This window comes from Pipistrellus kuhlii, unplaced genomic scaffold, assembly GCF_014108245.1.
Source record: "Pipistrellus kuhlii isolate mPipKuh1 unplaced genomic scaffold, mPipKuh1.p scaffold_m20_p_3, whole genome shotgun sequence".
Lineage (NCBI taxonomy): Eukaryota > Metazoa > Chordata > Mammalia > Chiroptera > Vespertilionidae > Pipistrellus > Pipistrellus kuhlii.
Window position 1 is genome coordinate 47,655,381 of NW_023425529.1, and position 27,567 is coordinate 47,682,947.

At 47.1% G+C, this 27,567-nt stretch overlaps 2 protein-coding genes, 1 long non-coding RNA gene and 1 pseudogene across 9 annotated transcripts; 2 read left to right on the forward strand and 2 right to left on the reverse strand.

Annotated features, from left to right (window-relative positions):
* Positions 1–489: 489 nt before the first annotated feature.
* Positions 490–19,835, forward strand: RAB5B (RAB5B, member RAS oncogene family). Of its 2 annotated transcripts, XM_036454615.2 has the most exons (7): positions 505–617; positions 11,471–11,620; positions 13,107–13,369; positions 15,203–15,354; positions 15,949–16,071; positions 16,634–16,727; positions 17,027–19,835. In XM_036454615.2, exons 3-7 carry the CDS (start codon positions 13,207–13,209, stop codon positions 17,140–17,142), a joined length of 648 nt encoding a protein of 215 aa, XP_036310508.1. In that variant the 5' UTR covers positions 505–617; positions 11,471–11,620; positions 13,107–13,206; the 3' UTR covers positions 17,143–19,835. The 2 variants fall into 2 exon arrangements, with proteins under 2 accessions (XP_036310507.1, XP_036310508.1); XM_036454614.2 differs by lacking the exon at positions 11,471–11,620 and having other exon boundaries at positions 490–617.
* LOC118729497 lies at positions 6,505–7,093 on the reverse strand (annotated as a pseudogene).
* Positions 19,836–20,642: 807 nt separating the features above from the next.
* Positions 20,643–20,936, reverse strand: LOC123653192. Its single transcript, XR_006742851.1, has 2 exons — positions 20,898–20,936; positions 20,643–20,759 (listed from the first exon to the last, which is right to left on the reverse strand). It is a non-coding gene; the product is annotated as an uncharacterized LOC123653192 (long non-coding RNA).
* Positions 20,937–23,058: 2,122 nt separating this feature from the next.
* SUOX (sulfite oxidase) lies at positions 23,059–27,093 on the forward strand. Of its 6 annotated transcripts, none has more exons than XM_036454594.2 (5): positions 23,059–23,135; positions 23,651–23,852; positions 24,471–24,536; positions 24,794–24,971; positions 25,178–27,093. In XM_036454594.2, the coding sequence occupies exons 3-5, from the start codon at positions 24,481–24,483 to the stop codon at positions 26,585–26,587; spliced, it is 1,644 nt and encodes a 547-aa protein (XP_036310487.1). In that variant the 5' UTR covers positions 23,059–23,135; positions 23,651–23,852; positions 24,471–24,480; the 3' UTR covers positions 26,588–27,093. The 6 variants fall into 6 exon arrangements, with proteins under 6 accessions (XP_036310487.1, XP_036310488.1, XP_036310489.1 ...); XM_036454595.2 differs by having other exon boundaries at positions 23,784–23,852; XM_036454596.2 differs by having other exon boundaries at positions 23,074–23,135; positions 23,627–23,852.
* The last annotated feature ends 474 nt before the right edge of the window (positions 27,094–27,567 follow it).

Sequence of the window (27,567 nt, forward strand, 5' to 3'; positions counted from 1 at the left end):
AGGCTCGGGCTCCCAGGAGAGGTATTTCCCTTCACGCCCGCAAACCGGCCCTAGAGGGAGGGGAGCCAGTCAGTCCCTGCCAAACCCGGGGGGAGGGGCGAAGGTCAGCGGCTTCCTTCCACCCCGCCTTGCCTGCCATTCAAGTTCCGAACTTCCGCAGGACTGGCTAAAGTTTCCCTTAGGCCCGCCTCCGTCGCTCACCTGATTAGATGTTTATGAGCCAAAAGGCGGGGTCATGAGGGTGTCAAGAGTTTATTGGTTGATGTATACGCCTGTCAACAGTGTACCGCCTCCTGTCTCGGGGAGCTCCCTCGTCAATGGCTCCTCACCTTGTCCATATTGAAGGTTTCCCTCTTCCTATTGGCCCGGGGACACGCCTGTCCGGGCCCAGGCCCGTCCTCGTTGGTGACAGCGCCGATGCAGGCCCGCCTTTCTCCGGGGGATTGGCGGAGCGGCGCGCGCAGAGCCCACCCTCGATGGTAGGCGTAATCGCGCCATTGGCCGGGGCCCCCCGCCCCAGGGCGAGGAGGAGGAGGAGGGGCCGAGGGTTTGGTTGAGCTGCGGCTGTTTGTCTGTTCGACACAGGCTTGGGCCCGACGGGGGAGACGGAGCCCCAGGTACCGGGCTGATGGAGCCCTGCAGGGTAGGGGCGGAGGCGCCCGGGAGAGGAGCGCAGCCCGTCCTGAGCGCGGAGGCGGGTCTGGGCCTCCGCGATGGGGTCCGAGCGGCCCACTGGAGAGGGGAGAAGGGGGCCGGGCCCCGGCAGGCCTTAGGGGGGCGCTGGGGAGGGGGCTAGGCGGGCCGGGAGCCCCAAGTTGGCGAGGCTGGGCGCTGCCGGCGGCGGGGCCGGGAGTGGGCACGCGAGGCCCGGGTCTGTGTGAGGGCAGGGCAGGCCTCGTTGAGCAGCGCGGAGAGGGAGGAGCTGGAGGAAAGGCCGGGCAGCCGGTGAGGTAAGCCCATCGGCGGGGAGGTGAGGAGGGGTCAGCCTCAACGCCCGGCCCCGAGCGCAGCCGGGGCTGGCGCTCTGGAGATGTCTACTGGGCAGGGCCCCAGAAGCGTTCTTAGCTGGGTAAGAAGCATTCTTTTCCGGGGAAAGTGACTATTATAAAAATAACGAGGGCGCCCCAGAGTTGAGCTGAGAGGAGGATTTGGGTTCAGCGAGGCGAGCGAAGCAAGCTTTCCTAGTCTAGAAGGCGAAGGTGGTTGGGGAAATGGAGGCAGGGCCTGGTGTCACCGTGGAGCTCCTGGGATTGCTCCACGGTGGGCTGGGGGCTCTGGGGCTTGGGAGGACCCACTCTTTTGTCCCCATGGAGTGCTGAGATGTGATCGCTTGAAGTTTTGGGTACTCCCAGGGTAGCCAATGAAAACAAACGTGACTTTTTTTTTCTTCTTTTCCTGTGACTGTTGGCTGTTCCAAACTCAGACCCTACACGTTCCCTTGGCTTCAGCTGGAGAGTGCACTCTCTGTTTCTTCCTTCCAGCCTCAGATGGTTTGGGGTGCAGTCCTTGTGCAAGAGCTAAGAAGTTGGACTTGGGAGATGTTTGTTTGTTTTCCCTCTCAATAATGTGGTCTGTGGTGCATTCCATCGCTCTAACTGGGAAGTGGGAAACGAGCAATCCCATCTGCCCTAGAAAGGCTCTGAGGGTCTCCCCAGCCACCAGGAGATCTTCCAGCCACAGTTAGTGAAACTTTGTAGGACTTAGACGTGTTTGTTTCCCAGGTAGGTAATGATGAGGTGGAACCAACCCTGGAAATATGAAGTGATACCACTTGAGGAAGGGATTTGGGGAAGAGAAATTCTATTCCCCAAGATTGGCATCACCCCTGTTCTTTGTTTACTTCTTCAGGAGCCCAGGTTAGACATAGCAAACAGCCCTAGCTGGTTTGGCGCGGTGGGTAGAGCGTTAACCCGCGGATTGAAGGGGCCCAGGCTCAGTTCCAGTCAAGAGCACAGGCCCCGGTTGCCCATGGGATGCCCAGTAGGGGGCGTGCAGGAGGCAGCCGATCAGTGATTCTCATCATTGATGTTTCTATCTCTCCCTCCTTCCTCTCTGAAATCATTAAAAACATTTTAAAAAAGAAAAGAAATAGCAAATAGTAAGGCACTTGGGGAAAGGGGCGAGTAGAGAAAAGGAAGATGTTTTACTAAGGCTCAGGGGTTCCCACCTCTCATATATTTTTAATGGTCTTCTGACCTTAAGCTCCCATAGATTGGATCTTGTTGGGTTTTCCCTTATACTTCCTCCTTTTTTACCAATGTATTTTACAACGACGTTTCTTCTTAATGTGAAAAGTAATATGTACATATTGTTAAATATTCAAGCTGTACATAAGTGAAAAAAGTATAAATCTTCCCACACATAACCTCACTTATATTTCATCCAGAAAGGTCAGAGATAAAGAGGCAGCAGATGAGGCTAACCTTGCTCTGCTTTGGGGAATGGGCCACCAAAGGCAGTTTTGTTTATGTTCCTTCCAAACTCTGATCTCTTTCTTATCAGTTTCCCTTCCGCGATGATACTGTTATTTATTGTGCTCCTTTCACAGTTCTTCTTGTCTTGCTTCTATCAAATTCAGACAAGCAAAGAGCTGTACTCTGGGTTATCCCGCACCTTCTTCACACACACCCCAGTTGTGCAGTGGATATCTTAGAAAATGCCCAGCTAGATGGCCAAAACTTTTTTATGAGCAGGGGGAAAAAAAAACCACATTAAGGTGAGTCATTTTGTTTGGGAGAACTAGTGGCATCTCTGCTAACATGAGAAATTTGAGACCTCTATCTTCTTGTTCATGGTCTCTGCCTGTGTATGTTATATGACTGTCCCTTCGTTATCCTAAAAGAAGATGATGGTTCTCCCTTGTATCTTTCTATGAGAAGCTCCCAAGTTTCTCTAGGTAAGAAATGGGTTGTCCTTTAGCACTACTGGGACATTTCATACTACCTCCTTGTTGAATTTATCCTTACTGGCTTTAGAAGGCCTCTGATAGGCCCAGCCTTTGTACAGAAGCCTTGATTGTGTCCCCTAGGAGTTTTTATTTTCTCTCCTGCTGAGCCAGTCCTAGAGAAAATTGTAGGAGTTTGTATGTGTGTGTTTTAATCTTCTCTAGACTTTGCCATGTTCTACATCCTGGCGATATCCTGTCCCTTTCTTTCTATATATATTTTTTGGTCTTTTCTGCCTTCCCCTTAATCAAAGCCTACCTTTAAGAAATTGCTTCATATTAAGGTATAAGTAACAAATAGTCACTTAAAGTATTAATCTTCCCAAGAGTTTTTGTTTCATAAGAAGGAGCTAAGGAGTGGAATTATCAATGTAGAATTTCAAACACAAATCTTGGGTTACAAAAATTTACTTGGAGAAGAGGGCTTTCCTATTGCCCTTGAAGTCATACCATATATCTTCTCTTACTTTGCCCAGGATTGCTCTTTACTTGTTTATGTTTGTAGATAAGGATTGACTTCTGAGGAAGCAGAGGGTAGGAGAAATCAGTGTGTAGCTCCTATTCCTAAGGCCTTTCAGATTGGAAAGTAAACAAAGTGTAAGACAGTGACTTAGGGAAATGCAACAGCTTTTTAGGAGGAAAGATACCTTAAAACCCTACACAATATACTCCCACTTCCCAAGAATGTTTTAGGAAAGATTTAGTCATTGACTGGATAGTAACTGAGTAAGGAGCCACCCATGTGAGCAAATTTCTGGATCAGGTTGTAGTTTCTGTTTAGGGACTGGGGGTACCTTTTCAGTGTCCTTAAGCTCTGGTGGTAAGAGTATTTGAGTGTTTGTATGTGTGTGGTTTTTGTTAATCCTCACTCGATATTTTTCCATTGATTTCTTTAAAGAGAGTGGAAGGGAGAGGAAGAGTCATACTAGCAGAAACATTGATGTGAGAGAGACACATCAGTTGGTTGCTTCCCACATGCCCTTCCTAGGGATGAAGCCTGCAGCCGAGGTATGTGCCCTTGACGAGGATTAAAGCCAGGACCCTTCAGTCCCCAGGCCAATGCTCTATCCACAAATATGAGGTGGTGTTTTGTTTTGTTTTTTCATTTGTATTTCTCAAGTTCAAGAATTAATAGAGATAATGACCCAAAGTTTTTTGAGCATTAATATCAACTGAAAATTCAGGGAATTTTTTTATTTAGCCATAGTTGCTTCAGTGTTAGGGTGGAAGGGCCACATATTCGGTGTGATTAGGCCATTTGAGGCATAGTAACGGGTGACAGGAAAAGCAGTTAGCCCATATGAGTTGCAACAGTACCTTGTGGGTTGAGTCTCTAGGGGGCCCTCCATCCAAGGGAGATCACAAAGCAAGACAGGAAGAGAATTGGTTCTCTGAGGCTGACTAATAACATTTCCAAATGGAAATAAGAAGCTCTCCAGGTGGCATGGAAGGGGAGGAGTTAAGGAAGGAAGCAGGATTGCTTTGGCCTTAATAGAAGGAGCATTTAATGAACATCTACTAGGGAACCAGTATTGTGCTCTGCTCTGGAGATTCAAGATAACATAAAAAGTAGTCCCACTTTTTGAGAAGTACATAGTTTAAACTAATTTGATATAATAAGTGCTGTGATAGTAATACAGTCTTAATACTATGTGACCCCAGAGGAAGCAGTGATGAATACTGCTGGGGTGAGAGGGTAATTATGCAATTTCATAGAGAAGGTGACATTTGAGCTGGACTTTAAAAGATACATTAGAAGTTTGCTAGGCAGGCAAAGTGTGAAAGGGCATTCTAATCTTTCCTAGGTCAATAGTAGGAAGTTTGAGGTACCATGCTGATAAGAGATAAGTATGCTTTTTGCCTCTTAAGGAAATATAAGGGAAAGAGTGGGGGAGGTGGAAGGACTCTCATTCAAGCCAGTGATTCACTGGTTAACCCTGGATCAACACAATGAAAGAGCTGAGCCAAATAGTGGAGCTCTCAGTTCAGGATTTTTGTAATTTGGAATCTAAATCAAGTTTGCAAGTTGAAGGTTTTACTGGCTTCTGCCCTATCTCAATAAATCTATCCATACTCAATAAATCTCTCCCATTAATCCCAAGGCCCACTGAATTCTGCAAAAGTTACCACTGCTTTGCCTGTCACCTTCCATTAAATTGCTGCTTTCAGCTGTCCTGGCAGGCGTTGGTCAAGACCTTCTAGAAAGGCATAATAATGAGTGAGCCCTTTTGTCAGAAGGATGTGGGACTGGATCCCAGTATCCAGGGAAAGCCTAGGTCTTCCTAATGTTTAGTCCCAAAGGAAGTACTTATCTTAACTGAATAGAGGCAGAAATTCTACCCAGTCTCAGCTCTTGTTCCTGTCCTAGTGCCCTCTTCAGAGTTCAGGCTCTATTGCTCCCTTAGGAGGTATAGTGGAATAATAGTAGCAAGAGTAACTAGGAGTACTTGTAAGATTTGCTACTGAACAGCTGTGTGACAGCTGATAGCGTCTGTATGGTAACACCAGGCAAGGTGATTAGTTTTATGTGCCTTGGTTTCCTCACCTATAAAATACAGAGCCTGGGCTAGATGACCTCTAGATTGCTTCTTACCTGGCAAACTGACTACACGCTGACATTTGGGAATGGGCAAGGCTCTCGTGGCTGTACACTTGGAACCCAGCCTCTGTTGATAGGCGATAGACTTCTAGGAGCTGCATATGTAATAGGCATAGAGACTCAGAGCTACCGAAGGAACAGAGTTGTGTTCTAGCTGGGATCCGCAGGCTGAGAAACGCTTCCTTCTCATACCTGCCTGTGCTGGTGGGAGAGCTGCCCACCTAAAGAACTTGCCCCTTTATCCTCCTTCTTTCCCCTCTCCCAGTGGGCTGTTGCCAGGGTCAAGCCTCAATCCTCCCTAGTTAATGGTCATTTGATAAGTCATTCTGTGGAGCTGCACTTCTAAGGAAGTTAAATCTGGTCTCTTCTCTTCTGAACTGAACGGGTTGAAAGGAAAATCTTCCTCCCTCTTTATTTTTGACTTAAGTCTGGAGGTAATAATCACACTACTTGACTGGTTGGCTGTGGTTTATTGTTTACCTTTGAATGGATCAACTCTTAGAAAAAAATCACTACCAGAATATTGAATCTTACAGATATTATTTCATTTAAAAAATATATATTTTATTGATTTTTTTACAGAGAGGAAGAGAGAGGGATAGAGAGTTAGAAACATCGATGAGAGAGAATCATCGATCAGCTGCGTCTTGCACACTCCCTACTGGGGATGTGCCTGCAACCAAGGTACATGCCCTTTACCGGAATCGAACCTGGGACCTTTCAGTCCATAGGCCGACGCTCTATCCACTGAGCCAAACCGGTTTCGGCTTATTTCATTTTTGTACTCCTGATTTTTTGAGTCTAGCTATTGCATAAAAAAGCCATGATACCCTTATAAACATGTTGGGATTAAAGATCAAGGCACAGAGATGGACAGCCCATCAATTCCTGTGAACAGGAAAGGAGGACATGTTGAGGGTGACACATTAGGGTGGGAGGTAGTCTTTTTTTGCTATTGTTGTTAGTTCGTGTCTTTTATTAACCCAAATACAATTATTTGTCTTCTTGTTTGTTGAAGCAATAGGTCAGACAACATTTGCCACAATAATGTCTGTCAAAGTGGCTGGCCATAAAAACTCCAGCACCATATTTCATCTGAAGGGCACTTGCAATGAAGGCGACTGATTTTGCCATTCTCATCCACTTGGTAATATTTCAGGATAGCCAGCTTAGCCTTCTTTCTCTTATGCTTGTTCTTCTTGGGAGTGGTGTAAGACTTCCTCCTTTTCTTGACACCACCACGAAGTCTCAACATGAGATGAAGCGTGGATGCCTTTTGAATGTTGTAGTCAGACAAAGTACGCCCATCTTCCAGTTGTTTGCAGCAAAGATCAGTCTTTGCTAGTCAGGAGGAATTCCTTCCTTATCCTGGATCTTGGCCTTTACATTTTCTATTGTATCTGAGGGTTCAACCTCCAGAGTGATGGTCTTCCCCATGAGGGTTTCACGAAAATTTGCATTTTGGCGGCGACTCCACCGCAGATGGCAGATCGGAAAGGCGGGAGGTAGTCTTTTATAACCCACTGGTTACCCATCTCTGATAAGCCAAGGCTGCTTAGTAGCAAGAAAGTTTGCTGATTGTGTCTGAGCTCTGGTTTGACTTACTGTCTGTGGGGGTTATTATTGATCAGGCCTTTGCAACTTGAGTGTGTCTATGACTGTTTCCTATCTTCACGCCCAACTCCCTACTGTTTCCCAAGCCTACAGTGATGTGTCTGCGCATGAGAATCAGTCTCCTCTAATTCCCATGTTTTCATTTTGTAGAATAGTAATATTAGGCTGTGTTCTGCTCCTTAGATCATATGCTTTAAAATAGATAAAAAGGTAAACTAGCTGGGAGTGGCTCAAGGCTGAGCATCCATCCGGGAACTAAGCTCACCTGCTTCAGCTCCCAATCAGGGCACATGCCTGAATTGGGGGCTTGAGCCCCAGTAGGGGGCATGCAGGAGGCAGCCGACCAATGATTATCTCTCATTGATGTTTCTATCTCTCCCTCTACCTTCCTCTCTGAAATCCATTAAAAAATATTTTTTTAAAAGGTAAAAGAATAAGTTGAAGATTCTAGTAACTTTTTCTGTTGTTTCTTAAGAGTACTGTATAATATGTGCCCTGTCTGAGTGGCTAAGTTAATTGGCATGTCATCTTATACACCAAAAGATTTCAGGTTTGATCCCCAGTCAGGGCATGTATGGGAGGTAATCGATCGATGTTTCTCCCTTTCTCTTTCTCTAAAAATCAATAAAAACATATTATCAGGTGATTATAAAAAAAAAAGAGTAGAGTCTAATGTCACCTAAAGGAAACTTGATCAGTTTATCATCTGCACTTATTTCTTTTTTTAATGTAGTTATTTTTCTATTGTGTCATCTGTTTTCAAATCTAAAGTGTAGAGTTATATGAAGACCTAGCTTCTTTTCCTATAAAACAATGTATGTGAACCACATAAATAGGTTTTTAAAAATAATTCATCCTGTCCAGCCAGCATGGCTCAGTGATTGAGTGTCAACCTATAAATCAGGAGGTCATAGTTGGATTTCCGGTCAGGGCACATGCCCGGATTGCAGGCTTGATCCCCAGTAGGGGGCATGCAGGAGGCAGCCGACCAATGATTTCTCTCATCATTGATGTTTTTCTCTCCCTTCCTCTCTGAAATCAATAAAAATACATTTTAGCCCTGACCAGTTTGGCTCAGTGGATAGAGCATCGGCCTTCGGACTGAAAGGTCCCAGGTCCTATTCCCATCAAGGGCATGTACCTTGGTTGCGGGCACATCCCCAGTAGGGGGTGTGCAGGAGGCAGTTGATTGATGTTGCTCTCTCACTGATGTTTCTAACTCTCTATCCTTCTCCCTTCCTCTCTGTAAACAAATAAAATATTAAGAATATATATATATATATTTTAAAAAAACCATCCTCACAGATGTTGAATAACCCTAAGAGAATCAAATTTCTTAAATGTACCCAGATCTTTGGATTCAAATTCTGCTCTTTGCTACTCTCCCCTCCCCTCTGTTTATCCCTATAGTTAAGGAAGCTGAGGCTCAGAAAGGCAAAAGGGAGTGGGTAGCCTAAGATCACAGTGTTAACTGAGACAGGGATGAAATTCAGGCTTGCACAATAACAAAGCCCTTACTACTACATGGGACTGAGTCTGTCTAGTTTGGCTTTTAGTTTTCAGGTCTTTAGTAGGGTTGGAGAATCCTCTAATCTCTGTACTCAGTCCTCATCTTAATTCCATCTAGGCTGGCCAGAGACTAAACTTCCTTCCACCCCCCACTAACCCATCTTTCAGTGTCAGGCCTCTCTAAGACAGTGTTTTAAAAAAAATTTTTTATCACAATTCACTTAAAAAAAATTTTTTTTACATCAAAATTCAGTGTGTGTACATACACTAGAGACATTTTCTTCTTCTTTTTAAATATTTTTTTTAATTGATTTTCCACAGAGAGAAAGGGAGAGGGATAGAGAGCTAGAAACGTTGATGAGAGAGAAACATCAACCAGCTGCTTCCTGCACACCCCCCTACCAGGGATGTGCCCACAACCAAAGTACATGCCCTTGACCAGAATTGAACCCGGGACCTCTCCGTCCGCAGATCGATGCTCTATCTACTGAGCTAAACCGGTTTTGGCTATTTTTTTTTTTTCCTTCTTTTTAAGATATTTTATTAATTTAATTTTTAACAGAGAGGATAGGAGAGAGATAGTGAGTTAGAAACATCAATCAGCTGCCTCCTGCACACCCTCTACTGGGGATGCACCCGCAACCAAGGTACATGCCCTTGACCGGAATCGAACCGAGGACCTTCCAGTCCACAGTCCGATGCTCTATCCACTGAGCCAAACAGGATTTGGCTATTAAAAAAAAATATATATATATATATATATATATATATATATATATATATATGTGTATATATATATATATATATATGTATATATATGTATATGTATATATAATTTTTAAAAATTTATTTCAGAGACAGGGAGAGATAGAAACATCAATGATGAGAGAGAATCACTCATCGGCTGCCTCCTGTACGCCCCCCACTGGGGATTGAGCCCGAAGCCCCCGGCATGTGCCCTTGTCCGGAATCGAACCCGGGACCCTTCAGTCTGCAGGCCAACCCTCTATCCACTGAGCCAAGCCAGCTGGGGCCACAAGAGACATTTTCACAACATGATTCTTTTTTGTTATTTTTTGCTATTAATCCTCACCTGAGGATATTTTTTTTCCATTGATTTTTTTTTTTTTTAGAATAGAAAGGAGGGAAGGGGGAGAGAGGAAAACATCAATTGGTTGCTGTCAGCACACACCCTGACCAGGGCAGGGATCAGATCTGCAACCCAGGTAATTCCCAATTGACTGGGAATGGAACCCAAGACCCTTTAAAGTGTGGGCCAACACTCTAGCCACTGAGAAACATAGGTCAGGGCACAACATGATTCTTACGCTTACTATTTGCAGTTATGCTTAATTTTTAATATACTTATCATCCACCAAGTGATTTCAAGGGCACTATTGGCTTATAGCCTCAGTTTGAGAAACTAAAGATTTGAGGGTAAAAACAGCTAGAGAACTGTAACATTGGTTAAGAAGCTAATTAATACTGGTTCTTGCACTACAGAATTTTGGGTTTCATGGACCAATTTTTTTTTTTTAAATATATTGATTTTGTACAGAGAGGAAGGGAGAGAGATAGAGAGTTAGAAACATCGATGAGAGAGAGTCATCGATCAGCTGCCTCTTGCACACCCCCTACTGGGGATATGCCCGCAACCAAGGTACATGCCCTTGACCGGAATCGAACCCGGGACCCTTCAGTCCCCAAGCCGACGCTCTATCCATTGAGCCAAACCGGTCTCGGCTCATTGACCAATTTTAATTTTTCCCCCCAAGTAATTATATTTAGAATGTTTACTACTGTCGGTCACCATAAATTTTTTAAGCATTAAAAAAAAACACACACCCAAACAGTTGTTTAGAAAGTTTTTTAAAAATATATTTCCTATTAAAAAAGAATTATTTATTATAGAATGAAAAAAATCTGAATCCTCCACATACCATTTTCCTTTTCCCACTCTCCTCAGAGGTAACCACTGTTAACAAATGGTGTATATCTTTCCATACTTTTTTCTATGCAGAATTGTCTTTTTTACAGAAATAGGATACAACCACATGTTTTAGTCTACAGCATAATTTTTACTTCACAATAGATTTTAGAGTTTTTCGTGTGTGTGTGTGTGTGTGTGTGTGTGTGTGTTCGCAACCAAGGTACATGCCCTTGACCGGAATCGAACCTGGGACCCTTCAGTCTGCAGGCCAATGCTCTATCCACTGAGCCAAACCGGATAGGGCTATAAATTCTTTATATGTGTTATCTCATTGAATCCTTACAATCTTAGGAAGTAGGTCCTCATAAGGCTGTTATCCATTCTACAGATGAGAAAAGGAATACATTGATAAGATTTAGTAACTGGCCCAAAGTTTCACAGCTAGTAAGCAGAACTGTAAAATAAACCCAGTGAATTGGACTCCGCAGCCTTTGTTCTTCTGCACTGCCTCCTCTATGATTTTTATGTCTTTCCTGGGATTGCAGAGATTTTTAACCCTGATTTGACTTCAAAACAACTTGTTATAGTGACAAAATGTTTCCCCACATATGCTGTTGACTATGATGATTGTGGAGTCACTAAAGGAGGGAAAAGGGAAAAGTTAATTTGAACTGGAAAAGGGAAAAATTAACTTGAACAAGCAAAGTACAATCCAAGCAATGCTTAGATTTCAGAGAGAATTTTTGCATGCTCTGATCATACTAACTTCTTTGAATGCCTCAGTTTCTTTCCCCCTCAGAGTCAGATTGATGAAGTATTCAGGTTTGCATGATTAGGCTCCTGAAGGCCCAGCTTCTCTCTCTGCCTCCTCCAGCACCAGCTCTCCTAGCCTCTTGGAAGGAAGGTAGAGAAGGCTCGATTGGCTACCTCCTATACACCTCAAGCTTATTCTTTCATCAAATATTTATTGCTTGAAGACTTACTCTTACACCATCCTCTGGAGATTCCTGCATGTGTTTAGAAGGTATACCTTCTTTCTCTGTCTCTAATTTTGAGGACTACAGCTGTTAGGCCCTGTTGGTATGGAGGTAATCTAATCCCTAAGCACTAGGAAGACAGCTGCAAGTTGAGAGCAGGTCAAGCCTACTGACTCTTAGACTTAAGAAATTTTCAGACATGAAGAGGTGGCAGAAGCAAAATGAAAGAGTTGATGCCAAATGTGGTCTGTTGATTGTGTTTCTCTACTCACCTTTGACCATAAATGAGAAAGGGTAAGTTTCCTTTTGGACCTTGGTTAGATTTTCAGAAATATCAAGAAGACTGGTCATATATGAAGGATACAGAACCAGAAGATAGCCCTCCACTATTAGGAGTGTTGACATTCCCACACCGCAAGAATGAATTCCTTCTTTTGAAGCTAGAAAAAAGCAGAGCAGGAGGAAGAAAAAGGACAGCCCCAAGCCCTAGCTGGTGTGGTTCGGTTGGTTGAGCATTGTCCTGTGCACCAAAAAGTCACTAGTTCAATTCCCTGTCAGGTACATGCCAGGGTTGCAGGCTCAATCCCCAGTAGGGGTGTACAGAAGGTAGCCAATCGATGTTTCGTTCTTTTCCCTTCCTCTCTCTCTAAAATCAATTTAAAAAAGAAAACAAAAAATAATCAATAAAAACATTTTTTTTAAAAAAGGACAGCCCCAGGAAACCAGGGAGATAATAAGGATCTAGGGTACTTGTAGGTGGATCTAGGTGTTCTTTAGGCAACTAAAAGTTGATCAATTTGCTGTTCTTTGAAGACATGGTGAGAAATTAATGGAAGGAGTAAAGACTTCTTCCACACAGTTTTGAGTCTCCATTTTGGCTCCGTTGGCACTTGGGAATTATGTAGTAGGGTAAACTCTACTTCCAATGCAATTATTTTATCATTCACTCTTTTTAAAAAATATATATTTTATTGATTTTTTTACAGAGAGGAAGGGAGAGGGATAGAGAGTTAGAAACATCAGTGAGAGAGAAACATTGATCTGCTGCCTCTTGCACACCTCCTACTGAGGACGTGCCTGCAACCAAGGTACATGCCCTTGACTGGAATCAAACCTGGGACCTTTCAGGCTGCAGACCGGTGCTCTGTCCACTGAGCCAAAGTGGTCAGGGCTCGTTCTCCACTCTTAACCACTGAGTGTTAGCTACCTGGTTACACTCAGTGGTGTAACCAAATGGTGGATGATTGTAAGATCACTAGAGGCCAAGTGCATGGAATCTGCATGGGTAGGGTTCCTAGGCCTGGCTGGCAATCAGGACCGATCAGGGCCTTCAGGCTGCAGCCAGGGCATTCCTTCATTCCGTGCCACCACCTGGTAGCAAACTCATGGTCAAACTTCCAAGGGGACACTTTGCATATTAGCCTTTTATATATATAGATAGGAGAAAAGAAATAAAGAGATTCTATTCTTTGTCTAAAAAGTGATTGTAACTATAATGGGTCTGTTTTAATTTTACCCAATTTTTTCTTACAGGACTGTTGAAGCCTGGAAGTCCCCTCCCCTTCCCCTTCCCCCCTTTGCCGCTTTGTGGCATTCCCCTCCCTCCACCCTTTCCCACTCTGAAAAGCTAGCCATGACTAGCAGAAGCACAGCCAGGCCCAATGGGCAGCCCCAGGCCACCAAAATATGCCAGTTCAAATTGGTCCTGTTGGGTGAATCTGCAGTGGGAAAGTCTAGCCTGGTGTTACGTTTTGTCAAAGGGCAATTCCATGAGTACCAGGAGAGCACCATTGGAGGTGAGTATCTCAGGGAAAGAAGAGGTTTGGGGCTTAGTAAGGCTTTTGAAGGGAGATCTAGGGACCTAACTGTGAAGCTGGCCCTCTTAGCTCCCTGGAATGGAAATCCTTTATAAAACAGAAAGAAAGTAAAAGAAAAAGCCATAATGCCAAAAAGCAGGTATATATTCATCTTCTTACTGCCTACAGGAAAGAAGATTGACCTTTGCTCACCAATAAAACCAAATTTTTATCTGTCTCCTTCCCCCTACTCTTATCTTGATCCCAGTCAAGTTCAGTTGAGAGTCTTCTTTTTTTTTTTTTAATATATTTTATTGATTTTGTACAGAGAGGAAGGGAGAGAGATAGAGAGTTAGAAACATCGATGAGAGAGAGTCATCAATCAGCTGCCTCTTGCACACCCCCAATCAGCTGCCTCTTGCACACCCCCTACTGGGGATATGCCCGCAACCAAGGTACATGCCCTTGACCAGAATCGAACCCGGGACCCTTCAGTCCCCAAGCCGACGCTCTATCCATTGAGCCAAACCGGTCCCGGCAGTTGAGAGTCTTCTTGAGGAGGGTTGATTTGGGGCAGTGATTCATAATCATAAATGCACACCAGAATCATCTGGGGAGCATTGAAGGTGATGGGGGTGTAAGCATACATATATGTGCATTCTGATGTACATATCTGATGATAAAATAGAGGCTGGAATTAAACATGAAAGATAAAGGCCATTTGCCTTTCCCACATTTGCTGCCTTCTCCCTGCCACTACCTCAAAAATAGGTTGCTAATTCAATAAAAGATCATTTATGAGAACTCCATGTTACTATTGTATTTCCCCGCCTGTACTAGTCACCTTGAAAATGTGGTGTTCTTGTCCTAGCCTGCTTGACTCAGTGGATAGAGCATTGGCTTGTGGACCAAAGGGTCCCCAGTTCAATTCCAGGCACATACCTCAGGCCCTGGTTGGGACACATGCAGGAGGCGTGTGCAGGAGACAACCAATCAATGTTTCTCTTACATTGACATTTCTCCCTGTCTTTCCTTCTCTCTTGCAACTCTCTCTAAGAGATCAATGGAAAAATATCCTCAAGTGAGGATTAACAAAATATAAATAAATAAAATGTTATTTAAGAAAAGAGAAAATGTGGTGTTATTGGGCTAGCAGAAAATTATAGAAAAAGTAACAGACAAATAATTGATAATGGTGGGACCTTCCATCAAACTAAAATCTAATCTGTTATTTTTCTTCTCTATTTAGTTCCTTTTTTTAAAAATTAATATTTTTATTTATTTCAGGGAGGAAGGGAGAGAGAGAAGAGAGAGAGGGAGGGAGAGGGAGAGAGAGGGAGAGAAACATCCATAATGAGAGAGAATCATTGATTGGCTGCCTTCTGCCCACCCCCTACTGGGGATTGAGCTCACAATCTGGGCATGTCCCCTGACTGGAATCAAACCCGGCACCCTCAGTCCACAGGCCGACGTTCCATCCACTGAGCCAAACCAGCCAGGTCTCTGTTCAGTTCTTGATGTTTTATCTGAAGCTCATCTCTTATTTTGGTTAGAAGAGGGATGACTGGTATCAGTGCCAGTTCTTTCTGTCCCTCATAGTTTATTTATGATGTGCAGTCATTCCTTAGACTAGAGAAACTTCTGCAGGAAGGACTTAGCCAAGAGTGGTCTTACTCCTGGTTCCAGGAATATATAAAGAGAACACTAAACCTTTTCCTGTAGCTGAATGGCCCAAGTTGTGACTGGTCTTAGGCTTAGAGGAGATATTTTGAAGGGATGTGGAATGTTCCCATTCATCCTCTCACAACTGCTTCTCCATTCTCTCTTCCATAGCGGCCTTCCTCACCCAGTCCGTTTGCCTAGATGACACAACAGTCAAATTTGAGATCTGGGACACAGCAGGGCAGGAGCGATACCATAGCTTGGCCCCCATGTACTACAGAGGTGCCCAAGCTGCAATTGTGGTGTATGACATCACTAATCAGGTAAGTGGGCTGAGAGGGTTATCCTTCCTTTTACTTATAGGAATTAAATTAGGTGGGAGAGAGAACACAAGTTCTCAAAATAACAAAATGACCCTTCCAAGTGCTGGGAAGATAAAGGTAATAAATTATCAGAAACTAGACTTGGAGTTGGGGGGTTCCCCAGCCTGGCCTGTGCCCTCTCACAGTGCGGGAGCCCCGCGACCCATCTCCCCAAAGAGGCAGGCCCTGCCCGCCCATCTGGGGCTCCTCGATGGATTGCCCAAAGAAGTGGGCTGGAGCCGGGGCCTGCCTCCGCACTGCACAGGGCTGCGGGACCCCCAGGCCGCCAGGCTCCGCCTCCATGCCATGCACGCAGCATCAAGTCCCCGCCCACCCACGCACACCCGCTGCACACGCAGCCTCCTAGTGATGGATTGTGGGATTGTGACGGCGTGAGGGCGTCACGACCACCTAGGCTACTATTAGTATAGATGAGTGGTTTCAGTGAGGGAAGACCACCTGGAAGAGGTGAGTTTTGAGACTGGGCTTTAAAGGTGATGGGCCTAGATTGACAGTCATTCCAGCCCACCCATTTTCTTCCTCATGTTTTCCTAGGAAACCTTCGCCCGAGCGAAGACATGGGTAAAGGAACTACAGCGACAGGCCAGTCCTAGCATTGTTATTGCCCTGGCGGGGAACAAAGCTGACCTGGCCAACAAGCGCATGGTGGAGTATGAAGTAAGATGGCCCACAGAGCTTCTTTCTAGTACACTCCCTCTGTGCTTGGGACCTCTTTTGTTCAAACCTGCCCTCTCTAGAAACCTCACCTGAGGACATTCATCATGTCATTCCCCAGTCCTGCACCGTGTTAAAAACAGCAACACTGTGACCCTAATGATAGCCAGGAGATTTTAGCGGAGTCAGAAGAAAATTCCAGAGCAGCCGGGTGGGTAGGGAACACCAGCTGTGGGAGGACCAGTGTGAAAACAGGAAGGAGGGAGCGATTGAATTTGAGGTAAGGGACTTTTCAAGGGTCAGAACCCAAAAGCCCCCAACCAACTTACTTTTCTCTCCCAAAATTAGGATTCCTGATATCTGTGTGTTGCATAAAGTGGTCTAGACCATGGGTTATCCTTGAGGGAGTTGTCACCAAAATATGGGTCCAGAGCCAGCTGGCTCAGAGGAGTGTTAAGGTGAGGGAACCTAGGACGTTGCCTAGCTCCGGTGCTACATGGGAGTGGAAAGGCCATAGTTGTTTCTAACCTACGTTCTGAGCACCACTGTCTCCCATCCCTTGTAGGAGGCCCAGGCATATGCAGATGACAACAGCTTATTGTTTATGGAGACCTCAGCCAAGACAGCTATGAACGTGAATGATCTCTTCCTGGCAATAGGTAAGGTCAGAGCTGCCTGAGGTCTTCATGTCTTTTTCCCTTACCTCTAGGCAAGATCACTAGCCCAGCTCATAAGGATAAATGGGAGGTCTCCTCTGGTGAAACGCCTTAACTTCCCATGTGACCTCCATCCTTTAGTTGTCTTTGATATAGTTTACGAGTAGTGAACCCCTTCCTCCTCAGCATTCTTTTAATGTCTCACATTTCCCCTTCTTCTTCCCCACCCAATAGTCCTTTTCGGGGGGGGGGGGGGGAGTTAAAATCTACCACACTTTGTTCCCTTCTCTTTTTGTCTCCAGCTAAGAAGTTGCCAAAGAGTGAACCCCAGAATCTGGGGGGTGCAGCAGGCCGAAGCCGAGGTGTGGATCTTCACGAGCAGTCCCAGCAGAACAAGAGCCAGTGTTGTAGCAACTGAGGGGCTAGCTAGCAGCGAACAAGTGTGGAGCTAGCACGAGAGCTAAGAAATAACCTCCATTCCCAACCCTCAGCACACAGCCCCTACGGTAACAGCACACAGCCCTGGCTCCCAAGGGCTGCCTCCTGACAGCTCCGTCATGGCACTTTTTAACGCTCCAGCCAACACCAGGCAGCTGCTGCCACTGACCTCCTGCCCCTACTCTGGGGCTCGGGGGTCAGATCCCCAGGACTTACCTTCCAAAACAGACTTTCTTCACTTTGTATTATAGGTGCAAGACAGTGACCTACTTATCTCTCCTCCTCCTCCTCCCCACTTTTTCAGAAAACATTTTTTTGTCTCCTGCCCCTTCTGCTTTGGTCAGTCCCTGTTCTTAACCCCCCTCCTCCTTTCCCTCGGCTGGAGAAGGTGGAGAACCCAGGAACTGAGGAAGGAGGCTTCCAGTTCAGTCAGGTTAAGGGCCCTGGGGGAGAGTAAGGCTCAGCAGGAGGGAGAAAGGAAATTTCCTTTTTGGGTTATTTGGTTGGAGTTTCTCATATTTGAAGACACTGCAGTATCCATGAGTTGGCCTTGTGGAAGGTGTTTCTAGGTAGAGTGAGAATAGGAAGGCAAGCTCTTGGGCACCAGTTGGAGTCGTGTTGTTAGTTAACTGGGCGGAAGCGGAGGAGGAGGTGGAGGTGCAGTGTCATCTGTGGCTCCGGAACTCTTCCAAGGCCTAGTTTCCCTTCAATCAGTCTCTTAGGTAGCTTCTCCTCCATGGTGGGGGGAACTCTGGACCCCAGAGTCCTCCAAAGGATCTTCACTGGTTGCCTGCATCTTTGGCTCTGCTGTGACCTAAAGGGAGGAGGGACCAGTTTCTGACACCCATCCTCTGATTTATACATGCGCATTTTTTTCTGTCTGGCCTTTGGATGGCCCCAGCCATTATATCCCCCTGCAGTTTGCACTTTAATTGATGGTAGTTCAGTTGGGACACTTGTTTTATGGGGGTTTTGATTGATTTACCTGCCCTCTCACCTTTTAAATTAAATGGAATCCAAGATGTACATGAGGGTTGGGGAGGAACTGTCGAGTGGCAGCTACTCAAGCCCAATCTCCACTGCGATCTTGCTCCAACTCTGATTCTTAACCTATATTCTCGCCAGCCTGTATTCATGGGTATAGGTTCGCCTTTCCTGGGGAAGGAACTGAAGTGACCGGAGAGCGGTCTCAGGATAGCACAGACCGTGGTAGGGGTGAAGAGGAGTCAGGCAAGAGGGAGGAGTTTTCTCTCCCTTCCCAGGGTTCATGTTCAATTTGATCCACCCATTACCATGTCTTTCTACTTCCCTGTAAATAGGTATGATCTTTATTCCCACTGTACAGTCTGTTCTCTCCCCCACCCCCCAAAATCAGGCCCTATTTCTTTTCTCCGTTGTTAGTATCTTCAGTTTAGTCCCTCCATGCTTATGCCCATGCTCATCACCCATGCAACCAGTGGCTTAATCCATGTACCACTAGGGGCTAGCACCACAGAGGCCTACTGTGGCCCCTTAAAATAGAACGCCTGTTCCTGTGGACAGCAAAAGTCTGGCACTGAAGGTCCCTCACAGCTGTCGCACGTCACCAGACGAAGTTGGTCCTTTCTAAATCTCTAGCCTCTCTTCACATCCCTCATCAGGTATTTTAGGATGTCTTCGGGAAGCCATCAAGGCAGGAGAGCATTCTGAACTTTCTGTTCCAACCTAGAGTTTGGGGAAATTGGAAGCAATGCAGGAAAGGCCTCGGGGACCGAGGATTAGAACCTGTCTGCCCTTTTGGCTCACGGACTTCCTTCTGTCCCCGAGCAGCTGAAAAATCCATGAGGCTGAGATTCTAAAGGACCCAGCTTGGGTTCTTCCACGTAGGCTTCAATTCCCTTCCTTTTCCAGGGGCAGCCTTAGTTCCCGTGGCCCTCAAATACATACACATTTTGTCTTCCTTTGCCAGCACCTCACCAGCCCCCAACAGCACCCCGTGCATTCTTAAAAGTGGAAGAACTAGGACGGCTCTCTTAAGTCTTTGAAATGAAGTTCTTTCTCTGTGCAGCGTTCCCCGTGGAGCAGGAGTGAGGATGTTTCATTGCCTTGGGGCTGGGAAACCATTTCTGCAGACTTCTCCCCTCCCCAGCCCCTTTAGGGACAGGATTGGCCTTAACTCCTGGGCCTATCTGCTGCCTTCCTTCTCCTCCCTACCAGCTCTCTGCTTTCCTTTGAGCTCTCTTGGGCTTGGGGATCTTAGTTTTTATTTCCCAGCTCTTCATTTTTTCCTTCTATCAGTTTTTTTTTTTTTTTGGGGGGGGGTCCCTTTATTTCTTTTAAGAAAGCATTTGCCTCCCCCCCCTTTACTCTTCCAACATAACAATCGTGGTAACAGAATGCGACTGCTGATTTACCGATGTATTTAATGTAAGTAAAAAAGGAAAAAAAAGAAAAGTGTACTGGAGTGTTGCTTCTTTTTCTTTTTTACTTTGTCTGACTGATACAAGAAATTTGGAAGAAAGGGCACCTAGTAGTTTTATTGAATCAGAAACACACCCTCCCCTGTGTATTGGTGCCTCCTTATTCCCTCTAATCTGATTTTGAATATTGAGATAACCTAATTTGGAAAATAGCATCTTTATTGCTGCTTTGTTTGTTTGTTTGTTTGTTTGTTTTGGAGGGGTTGGAATATTTTTTAAAAATGTTTTAGTCGAAACCAGTTTGGTTCAGTGAATAGAGCGTTGGCCTGCGGACTGATAGGTCCCAGGTTTGATTCTGGTCAAGGGCATGTACCTTGGTTTCGGGCACATCTCCAAGAGGCAGCTGATCAATCTTTCTCTTTCATTGATGTTTCTAGCTTTCTATCCCTCTCTCTTCCCCTCTGTGAAAACTCAATAAAATATATTTAATAAATAAATAAATGTTTTAATTGATTTTTTAGAGAGAGAGGCAGGGGAAGAGAAACATTGATTGGCTTCCTTCCAAAAAGGCCCCACCCAGGGATAAAACCTGCAGCCTGGGGATGTTCCTGACCAGGATTGGAGCCACCACCTTCTGGTGAACAGAAAACTCAACCAACCAGTCCCGGGCTTTATTGCTGTATAATCTCTCCTACTCCCAGACCACTAGAGAGCTCATCAAGTCTGACCGCAACTATTTTTTTAGGTCCTCTTAACAATATATATATTAGGAGGGGTGTCTATGATCTTTGGGCAGGCAGTTGGTGAGGTTGTGGGGAGAGGTGGAGTTTGTGACTCCTTTGAAGTATTATGCAAAAATGTATGTATTTCTGAAGGGAGAGGGTCCTTTGCCTTATTAGTGTCTCAAAGGGGACTATGACTTAAAAGAAGATTTTTTTAAATCACTGCCCTTGCCAGTTTGGCTCAGCGGTTAAGAGTGTAGGTCCACAGACCAAGTTTGATCCCTGATGTTTCTCTCTTCTTCCTTCCGAAACTCACTCTCTCTCTAAAGATCAATGGAAAACATTTCCTTGGGTGAGGATTTTAAAAAACACTGAACTAGCATTTTATTGTCATGTGGCTTTACCCCAACGGGAAACTTTCTCCTGGATCAGCTTTTATTTCCTGCCGTATGTGAAGCCCTTTAGTCTATCACAGCCTGAATGGAGGTGGGTGGGAGAGAGCGGTACGAAGAAAAATAAGGTATGGATGCAGGAGAAGTTTTCAATTCCAAAGAATCTGAAAGGACTGGTGCCAAACAGACCTGGCATTCCAGTCCTGCCTCTTGCCAACTTACCAGCTGTGGCCTTGAAAGCAACTTAATTAGCTGCTTTCTATAAAACAAAAGTTGAGGTTTAAAGGTCATTTATGTGCAGCATGTGTATGTCACACCAGGAGAGGATACTGTTGTTAAATACTCATCCTTGGGCTGAGCCTGATTTTTTTTTTTTTTTTTGACACATCCATTGGTTGCCTCCCACTCATGCCTCAACCCAGGGGCGAAGATCTGACCTGCAACCCAGGAGCCTGCCACTGACCTGTAATCGAACCCAAGACCCTTAAGTGCACAGGCTATCACTCTAACCACAGAGCCATGCCAGCCAGGGCTGAGCCTAATTTTTTTTAATATATATTTTTTGGTTGAGCATTGACTTATGAACCAGGAGATCACTGTTGCTGGCTCAATCCCCAATAGGGGGTGTGCAGGAGGCAGCTGATCAATGATTTTCTCTCTCCCTCTCCCTTCCTCTCTGAAACCAATTTAAAAAAAAAAATAGTAAGACAGTGTTAGGGTTGTCAAAGGAGGAATGCAGGAGGCTAAAGTGGTAAGGGATTATAAATTTACTAGAGGCCCAATACACAAATTCATGCACCAGTGGGGTCCCTGGGGCTGGCCTGCGGGATTGGGCTGAAACCAGTGCTCTGACGTGAGAAGGCACAGGCCAAGCCAAGGGCCCTACTGGTGCACACTCAGGGCTGGGGAGGGATGTGGGAGGCTGGCCAGTTAGGGAAGGACCATGGGAGGGCTCCAGGGCATGTCTAGCCCATCTCAGTCCCGATCAGCTGGACCCAGCAACAAACTAACCTTCCAGTTGGACTATCTGCCTCCTAGGGGTCAATGCACGTCATAGTGAGTGGTTCAGCAATCTTAGCATATCATTAGCATATTATGCTTTGATTGACTGGATGATCAGACATTAGCATATTAGGCTTTTATTATATAGGATTAGGTCATCTGGATACCAGTGCCAGCACCCAGCAAAGGGGAGTCAGAGATTTTAAAGGACTCCAGACGGGCTTTTTCTGGGAAGGTCCAGAGAGGAAGGATAATGGTCTTAGCAAGTGGAATGTGGTCTAAGCAAAAGGGAATGTCCATTGTGAAGTAGTCTAAAGGTCAGTTCCCAGGGGAGGGGTATCCATTCATTTATTTGATCAGACCTAACAGATCTTGCACCAGGCCTCTCCAATGATTTAACTGTATGCAAATTTAATTGTGTTAAAAATATTATTTCTGAAAACTTTAGAGCCAAAAGCTTTAGAACCTTTTCAGTGCCATTGCCCCTTTCTGTATATATTTTAGTACTCCCCCATGACTCCTCAATTCCTGGTAATATTTCTAGTTCAGTTTAAGAGAGCAGAAAGGAGGAGGGTAGAGGGGACTGATCTTCTAAAATTAAAGATGAAGTCCTTAATTTAAAGTGAGTATGGTTGTAGCTTGGCCTTCTGTTCCCTAGGGGGCAGTGTAGATACTTTTGCCCCACATTCTCAGCCGGTCAATGACAAAACAAGTTTTTACTCCTGCACCAAATGATATAGCAAATGATTTGTATTTAGTGTCCTTTGCTCTAAGATTATGAACGATTATAATCTTCCTAATTTTGGGTGTTGTATATGTCGTTGCTCTTGTTAAATGACGATTTTTAAAAACTGGCTTAACCAAAATAAAAAAATGTGGCTATTCTGTGTTGATGGTTCCCTAATTTGGGGAGAAATTCGACCAGTCCAAGGAATCTCAAAGTCTTTGAATCACTATTTAGGCTTCGTCTCTGCTCATGCTTGTATATAAGAGGATCGCTTGACTTTGTTTTCTCTAAAAGGCAAACGGGTGTAGTCGCTGCAACATTCGTAGATTATCAAAACCAGGGTAGAGGCGAGCCTCACCGCTGAGAGAAAGCGGGCTGGATCCCGAGGCCTCCTCCAGAGAACGCACCTTTATTCTCAGCTGCAGGGGCGGGCGGGGCGGGGGATCGCCGACTTCCACCTTTCAACCCAGCTTCTGGCGCCCTCGTCACCTTGCCCTGCCCGGGTTCCGGATGTCAGTGAGGGTCCCATCCCGTGCCCGGCGAGGCTGAAAAACAAGCCGCCCTGGAGGCGCCCCGCCCGCTCCGGCCTCCAGGGGGCGGGCGCAGCAGAAGGCCGTGCCCGGCCGCCAATGGCTGGGCGCCTAGCCCGGGAACGCCAATCGTCCTGTCACTCCGGCCACGTCACAGCAGTCTGCGGCGCTGTGCGGGTCCATCCGCGGACCTCAAACTGGGTAAGGGGTTTGGGGCCGGGAGAGGGAAGAGGGGGGGAAGGGCTGGTGACCTGGGCCACGGTGGGGGCCTTGGCACCCAAGGGTGCTTGCAAAACTGCCAGCACGCACCTCCACTCCCGCTGTCCGGGTGCGCCTGGGGCATGGGGCGTTGCTACCAGACACTCTTGTGCCAGCTCCTGGATGGTGGCGTGGGACCAGATGGGACCAGGGGCACTTTAGGTAGGACATATCCTCCTACCTAAAGTGCCCCTGAGGAGTGGGGGCCACCCCCCGCACAAGGCGGGGCATCTTTTATGTAGCATAAGGCTGCCTCTCCTAAAACCTGGGACATGGAATTGACTGAGTTCCCTGCAGGTCAGCCGGACCTGCACCGCTCCAGTCTGACCCAAGTGGGTGGGATTGAGGGCCGGAGGGAGCGAGGGAGGGAGAGGGAGAGGCCCATGGCCCAGGGGTAAAATGCAGACTGTGCTCCTACTCCTTTCTCCTCACAGTTTCTCTGCCTGCCCCCTCTTCAGCATCTCATCAGCAAGTGGGCCTCTTCTCACTCCTCCCCGCTTGGGCTTGCTGGGCTCAGGGACCTGCTCAGTGCTGTGAAGAAGAGACTGCTGCAGGGCAGAGAACAGAATAATTACCTTCTTCCTTCTCTAGCCCATACCCGGACACACTGGCCACTGACGCGCCTCAATTCGCTGAGCTCACTGGAGCGGCATAGACAAGGTAAGGGGGGAGGGGAGACCAGGGGGGTCCAGTCCCCAGCTGGGTTCAATTTTTTTTAGAGTGGGTGGACAGAGAGGGGACTGAAAGGCCTTCAAAGATAATATTATTACTGTTTACTGATCACAGCAGCTGTGCCTCGGGAGATCTCATTTCCTAGACAAGGAAGCAAGTTCGGAGAGGCTTCCTTCTGTTGCCCAGGGAACCGAGCTGGTTATGGCAGGGTGGCTTTCACAGACCAGTTTGACTCCAGAATCTGGTCCTTCACCACATTAGGCTGCCATTGCCTTTTTAACCTTCTTGTTCCTGTTTAAGTCAGTCTGCCCTTCAGTTGTCTTCTGTTGTAAGAAATAAATTTTGCCCTTTTAGACCCAGAAGTAGGGTGGAGGATGGGGGATGAGGGATTCTAGAAGACTCCTGTTTCTCCCTCTACCCCTATTCCCTTTCATCCTGTCAGCACAGTCTGCGTCTGAAGTGCTCCCAGTTTTCCCTAAGGGCCCATTGGGACCCCTACGCCAGCTGATTTCCTCTGTGTCTTTTTCCCACTCCTTCCCTCAAACAGCCCTCATACCATCCCCTCCCAGGAATTCCTATCTTGATCTCAGACTCTTCCTCCTACAGGTCTGCCACAATGCTGCTGCTGCTGCTGCACAGAGCTGTGGCCCCGGGGCTGAGACAGGCCTGCAGGTAGGCCAGCCCATCCTAAAAGGTCTCCTAGCCCATAGCTTTACCTGGTATCTTTATAATGTCTTCTCTTATCTGCCAGATAAAACAATAAAGATGGTGGCAAGGAAGGAAAGGGTGGGCCAGATCCCACTTGTCTCACCTTTCCCTGGAGAAACCAAGTTCCAACTAAAGGAGCCAGTGGCCAGCCAGGGAGAGGTGGACCCCAGGCCTTCCCCGGTCAGGAATGTGTTACTGAGAAGACTCTCTTTCTCTTCCAGACTCAAGTCTACCCACTCCAGGCTCTGCATTCAGGCCTGCTCTACCAATGACTCATCTCAGCATCAGTGCCCCAGCCTTGCCTTCTCTACAGAGAACTCCAGCACCAGGGGATGGAGAGTCATGGGGACCCTGCTGGGCCTCGGAGCGGTGTTGGCCTATCATGACCATCGTTGCAGGGTAAGTGGGAAAGGAAGACACTGCGCTGTCAGGGATCCTGGGTGTTACCACAGAGCCCACAGGGGACACCTTCATGCACAGGTAGAGATGAAATCTGCTTCCTCCATTCCCAGTGGCCACGACTTTGTGGTTTGGCTTAGAATGAGCTGCAGTGACTGCTTCTTAATATTCTGTTCCCTTTTGCCTCACCCCTGTCCTGCCTGCAGGCTGCTCAGAAGTCACCACACATATACACCAGAGAGGAAGTAAAATCCCACAGCAGCCCCGAAACTAGGATCTGGGTGACCCTGGGCTCTGAGGTCTTTGACGTCACAGACTTTGTGGACCTACACCCCGGGGGGCCGTCAAAGCTGATGCTAGCGGCCGGGGGTCCTCTAGAACCCTTCTGGGCCCTCTACGCTGTTCACAGCCAGTCCCACGTCCGCGAGATCCTGGCTCAGTACAAGATCGGGGAGCTGAGCCCCGAAGACAAGTTGCCACCCACCTTGAAGACCTCTGACCCTTACGCGAATGATCCTGTACGTCACCCAGCTCTGAAGGTCAATAGCCAGCGCCCCTTTAATGCAGAGCCCCCTCCTGAGCTGCTGACAGAAACCTACATCACACCAAACCCTATCTTCTTCACCCGAAACCATCTGCCTGTACCGAACCTGGACCCGGACACCTATCGCCTGCATATAGTGGGACCACCTGGGAGAAAGCCATTGTCCCTGTCCCTGGATGACTTACACCAGTTCCCCAAGCACGAGATCACGGTCACTCTGCAGTGTGCTGGCAACCGGCGCTCCGAGATGAGTCAGCTAAAAGAAGTCAGAGGCCTGGAGTGGAGAACAGGCGCCATTAGCACTGCACGCTGGGCTGGGGCCCGACTGTGTGATGTATTGGCCAAGGCCGGTCACCAGCTCCGTGCAACGGAGGCCCATGTCTGCTTTGAGGGCCTGGACTCGGACCCCACAGGGACTGCCTACGGTGCCTCCATCCCTCTGGCTCGGGCCATGGACCCCGAAGCCGAGGTCCTGCTGGCCTACGAGATGAATGGGCAGCCTCTGCCTCGCGACCACGGCTTTCCCGTGCGGGTGGTGGTTCCCGGGGTGGTGGGTGCCCGCCATGTCAAATGGCTGGGCAAAGTGAGCGTGGAGCCGGAGGAAAGTCACAGCCACTGGCAGCGGCGAGATTACAAGGGCTTCTGTCCTTCCGTGGACTGGGACTCTGTAGATTTTGACTCTTCTCCGTCTATTCAGGAGCTTCCCGTCCAGTCAGCCATCACAGAGCCCAAGGAGGGGGAGATGGTGGAGGCAGGGGAGGTGACTGTCAAGGGCTACGCGTGGAGCGGCGGTGGGAGGGCGGTGATCCGGGTGGATGTGTCTCTGGACGGGGGCCTCACCTGGCAGGTGGCTGAGCTGGATAGAGAGGAACAGCGCCCCCGGAAGGCCTGGGCCTGGCGGCTGTGGCAGCTGCAAGCCCCTGTTCCACCTGGGAAAAAGGAATTGAACATTGTCTGTAAGGCCGTAGATGACAGCTACAATGTGCAGCCAGACACCGTGGGCCCGATCTGGAACCTGCGAGGCGTGCTCAGCAACGCCTGGCACCGTGTCCATGTCCGTGTTGCCTCATGAGAAATAAAATGGCACCGTCTACTCCCCAGCAGCACCTTCTCAACCCCTCTCCACACCCGTCCTTTAGCCTCGTTTCCACAGAAAAACCTTTCTCTCCATCCCTCCACTTATCTCAGAAACTTTTACTCTGCCTTCCTAAGCCACACCCAGGTACACATTTCCACCGAGGCGCCACCCTCCTGTGACAGTGTTGCATATGGCTGGCCATTGACTTTGTGCCAGGAGGGGAGAGCTATTGGAGCAAAGGGCTAGAAGTGAGAAAAAATATTTCTGGAAACAAGCACTATTTTTTCTTCTTACCCACCTCCATTTCTAATGTCAATCACCACTGAGGCCTTATTTTGCTTTTCTTGGATTCTTCAGAGAATGTGTATTATGTGTAAGAAACACTTGCTATGTGACTTGCTGTTGCCCCTCTGGGTTGCCAGGGGTTGCGAACAGTGCAACCCACTTCCTTTATAATTACACTTTTCTAAATATGTCAATAAAGCATCTTTTTGAGACTACAACGCTAAAAAAAGAAAAGGTTATGATTTTGAGGGACCTGAGGCTGGGGAGTGAGTATGTGGCAGTAGGGAGGTGCACAGGTGCTGGGATGTGTCCCCGAGATGATTCATAAGGAAAGCTCTTTAGGAGGGAAGGGAGAAAGCAAACAGGTGCAGGAAAAGTCAAGAAGTGGGGCTTCCGTGCCCGAGGTGTGTCAGCATCTGCAGGGCTACTTAGGTGACTGACCTCAAGATACCCCTCCAGCGAGCGGGTACAAACTATTTGCCACCCTTAAGCCCCTCCCCCTCACAATCCCTACGCACTTGGCAGGAATGGCAAGGAATGCTGAGAGGTTAAAGTCAATATTGCCTTAAGAGGTTCAGGGACAAAATCTGGCCCTAGGGGCAGAGGTGCCAGGGCCCATGGGGTGTTCCGTGCGCGTCCAGTGTGCAAATCGCAGGTGAAGGGGCAGCCTCTGAGCTCCTCTCGGCGGG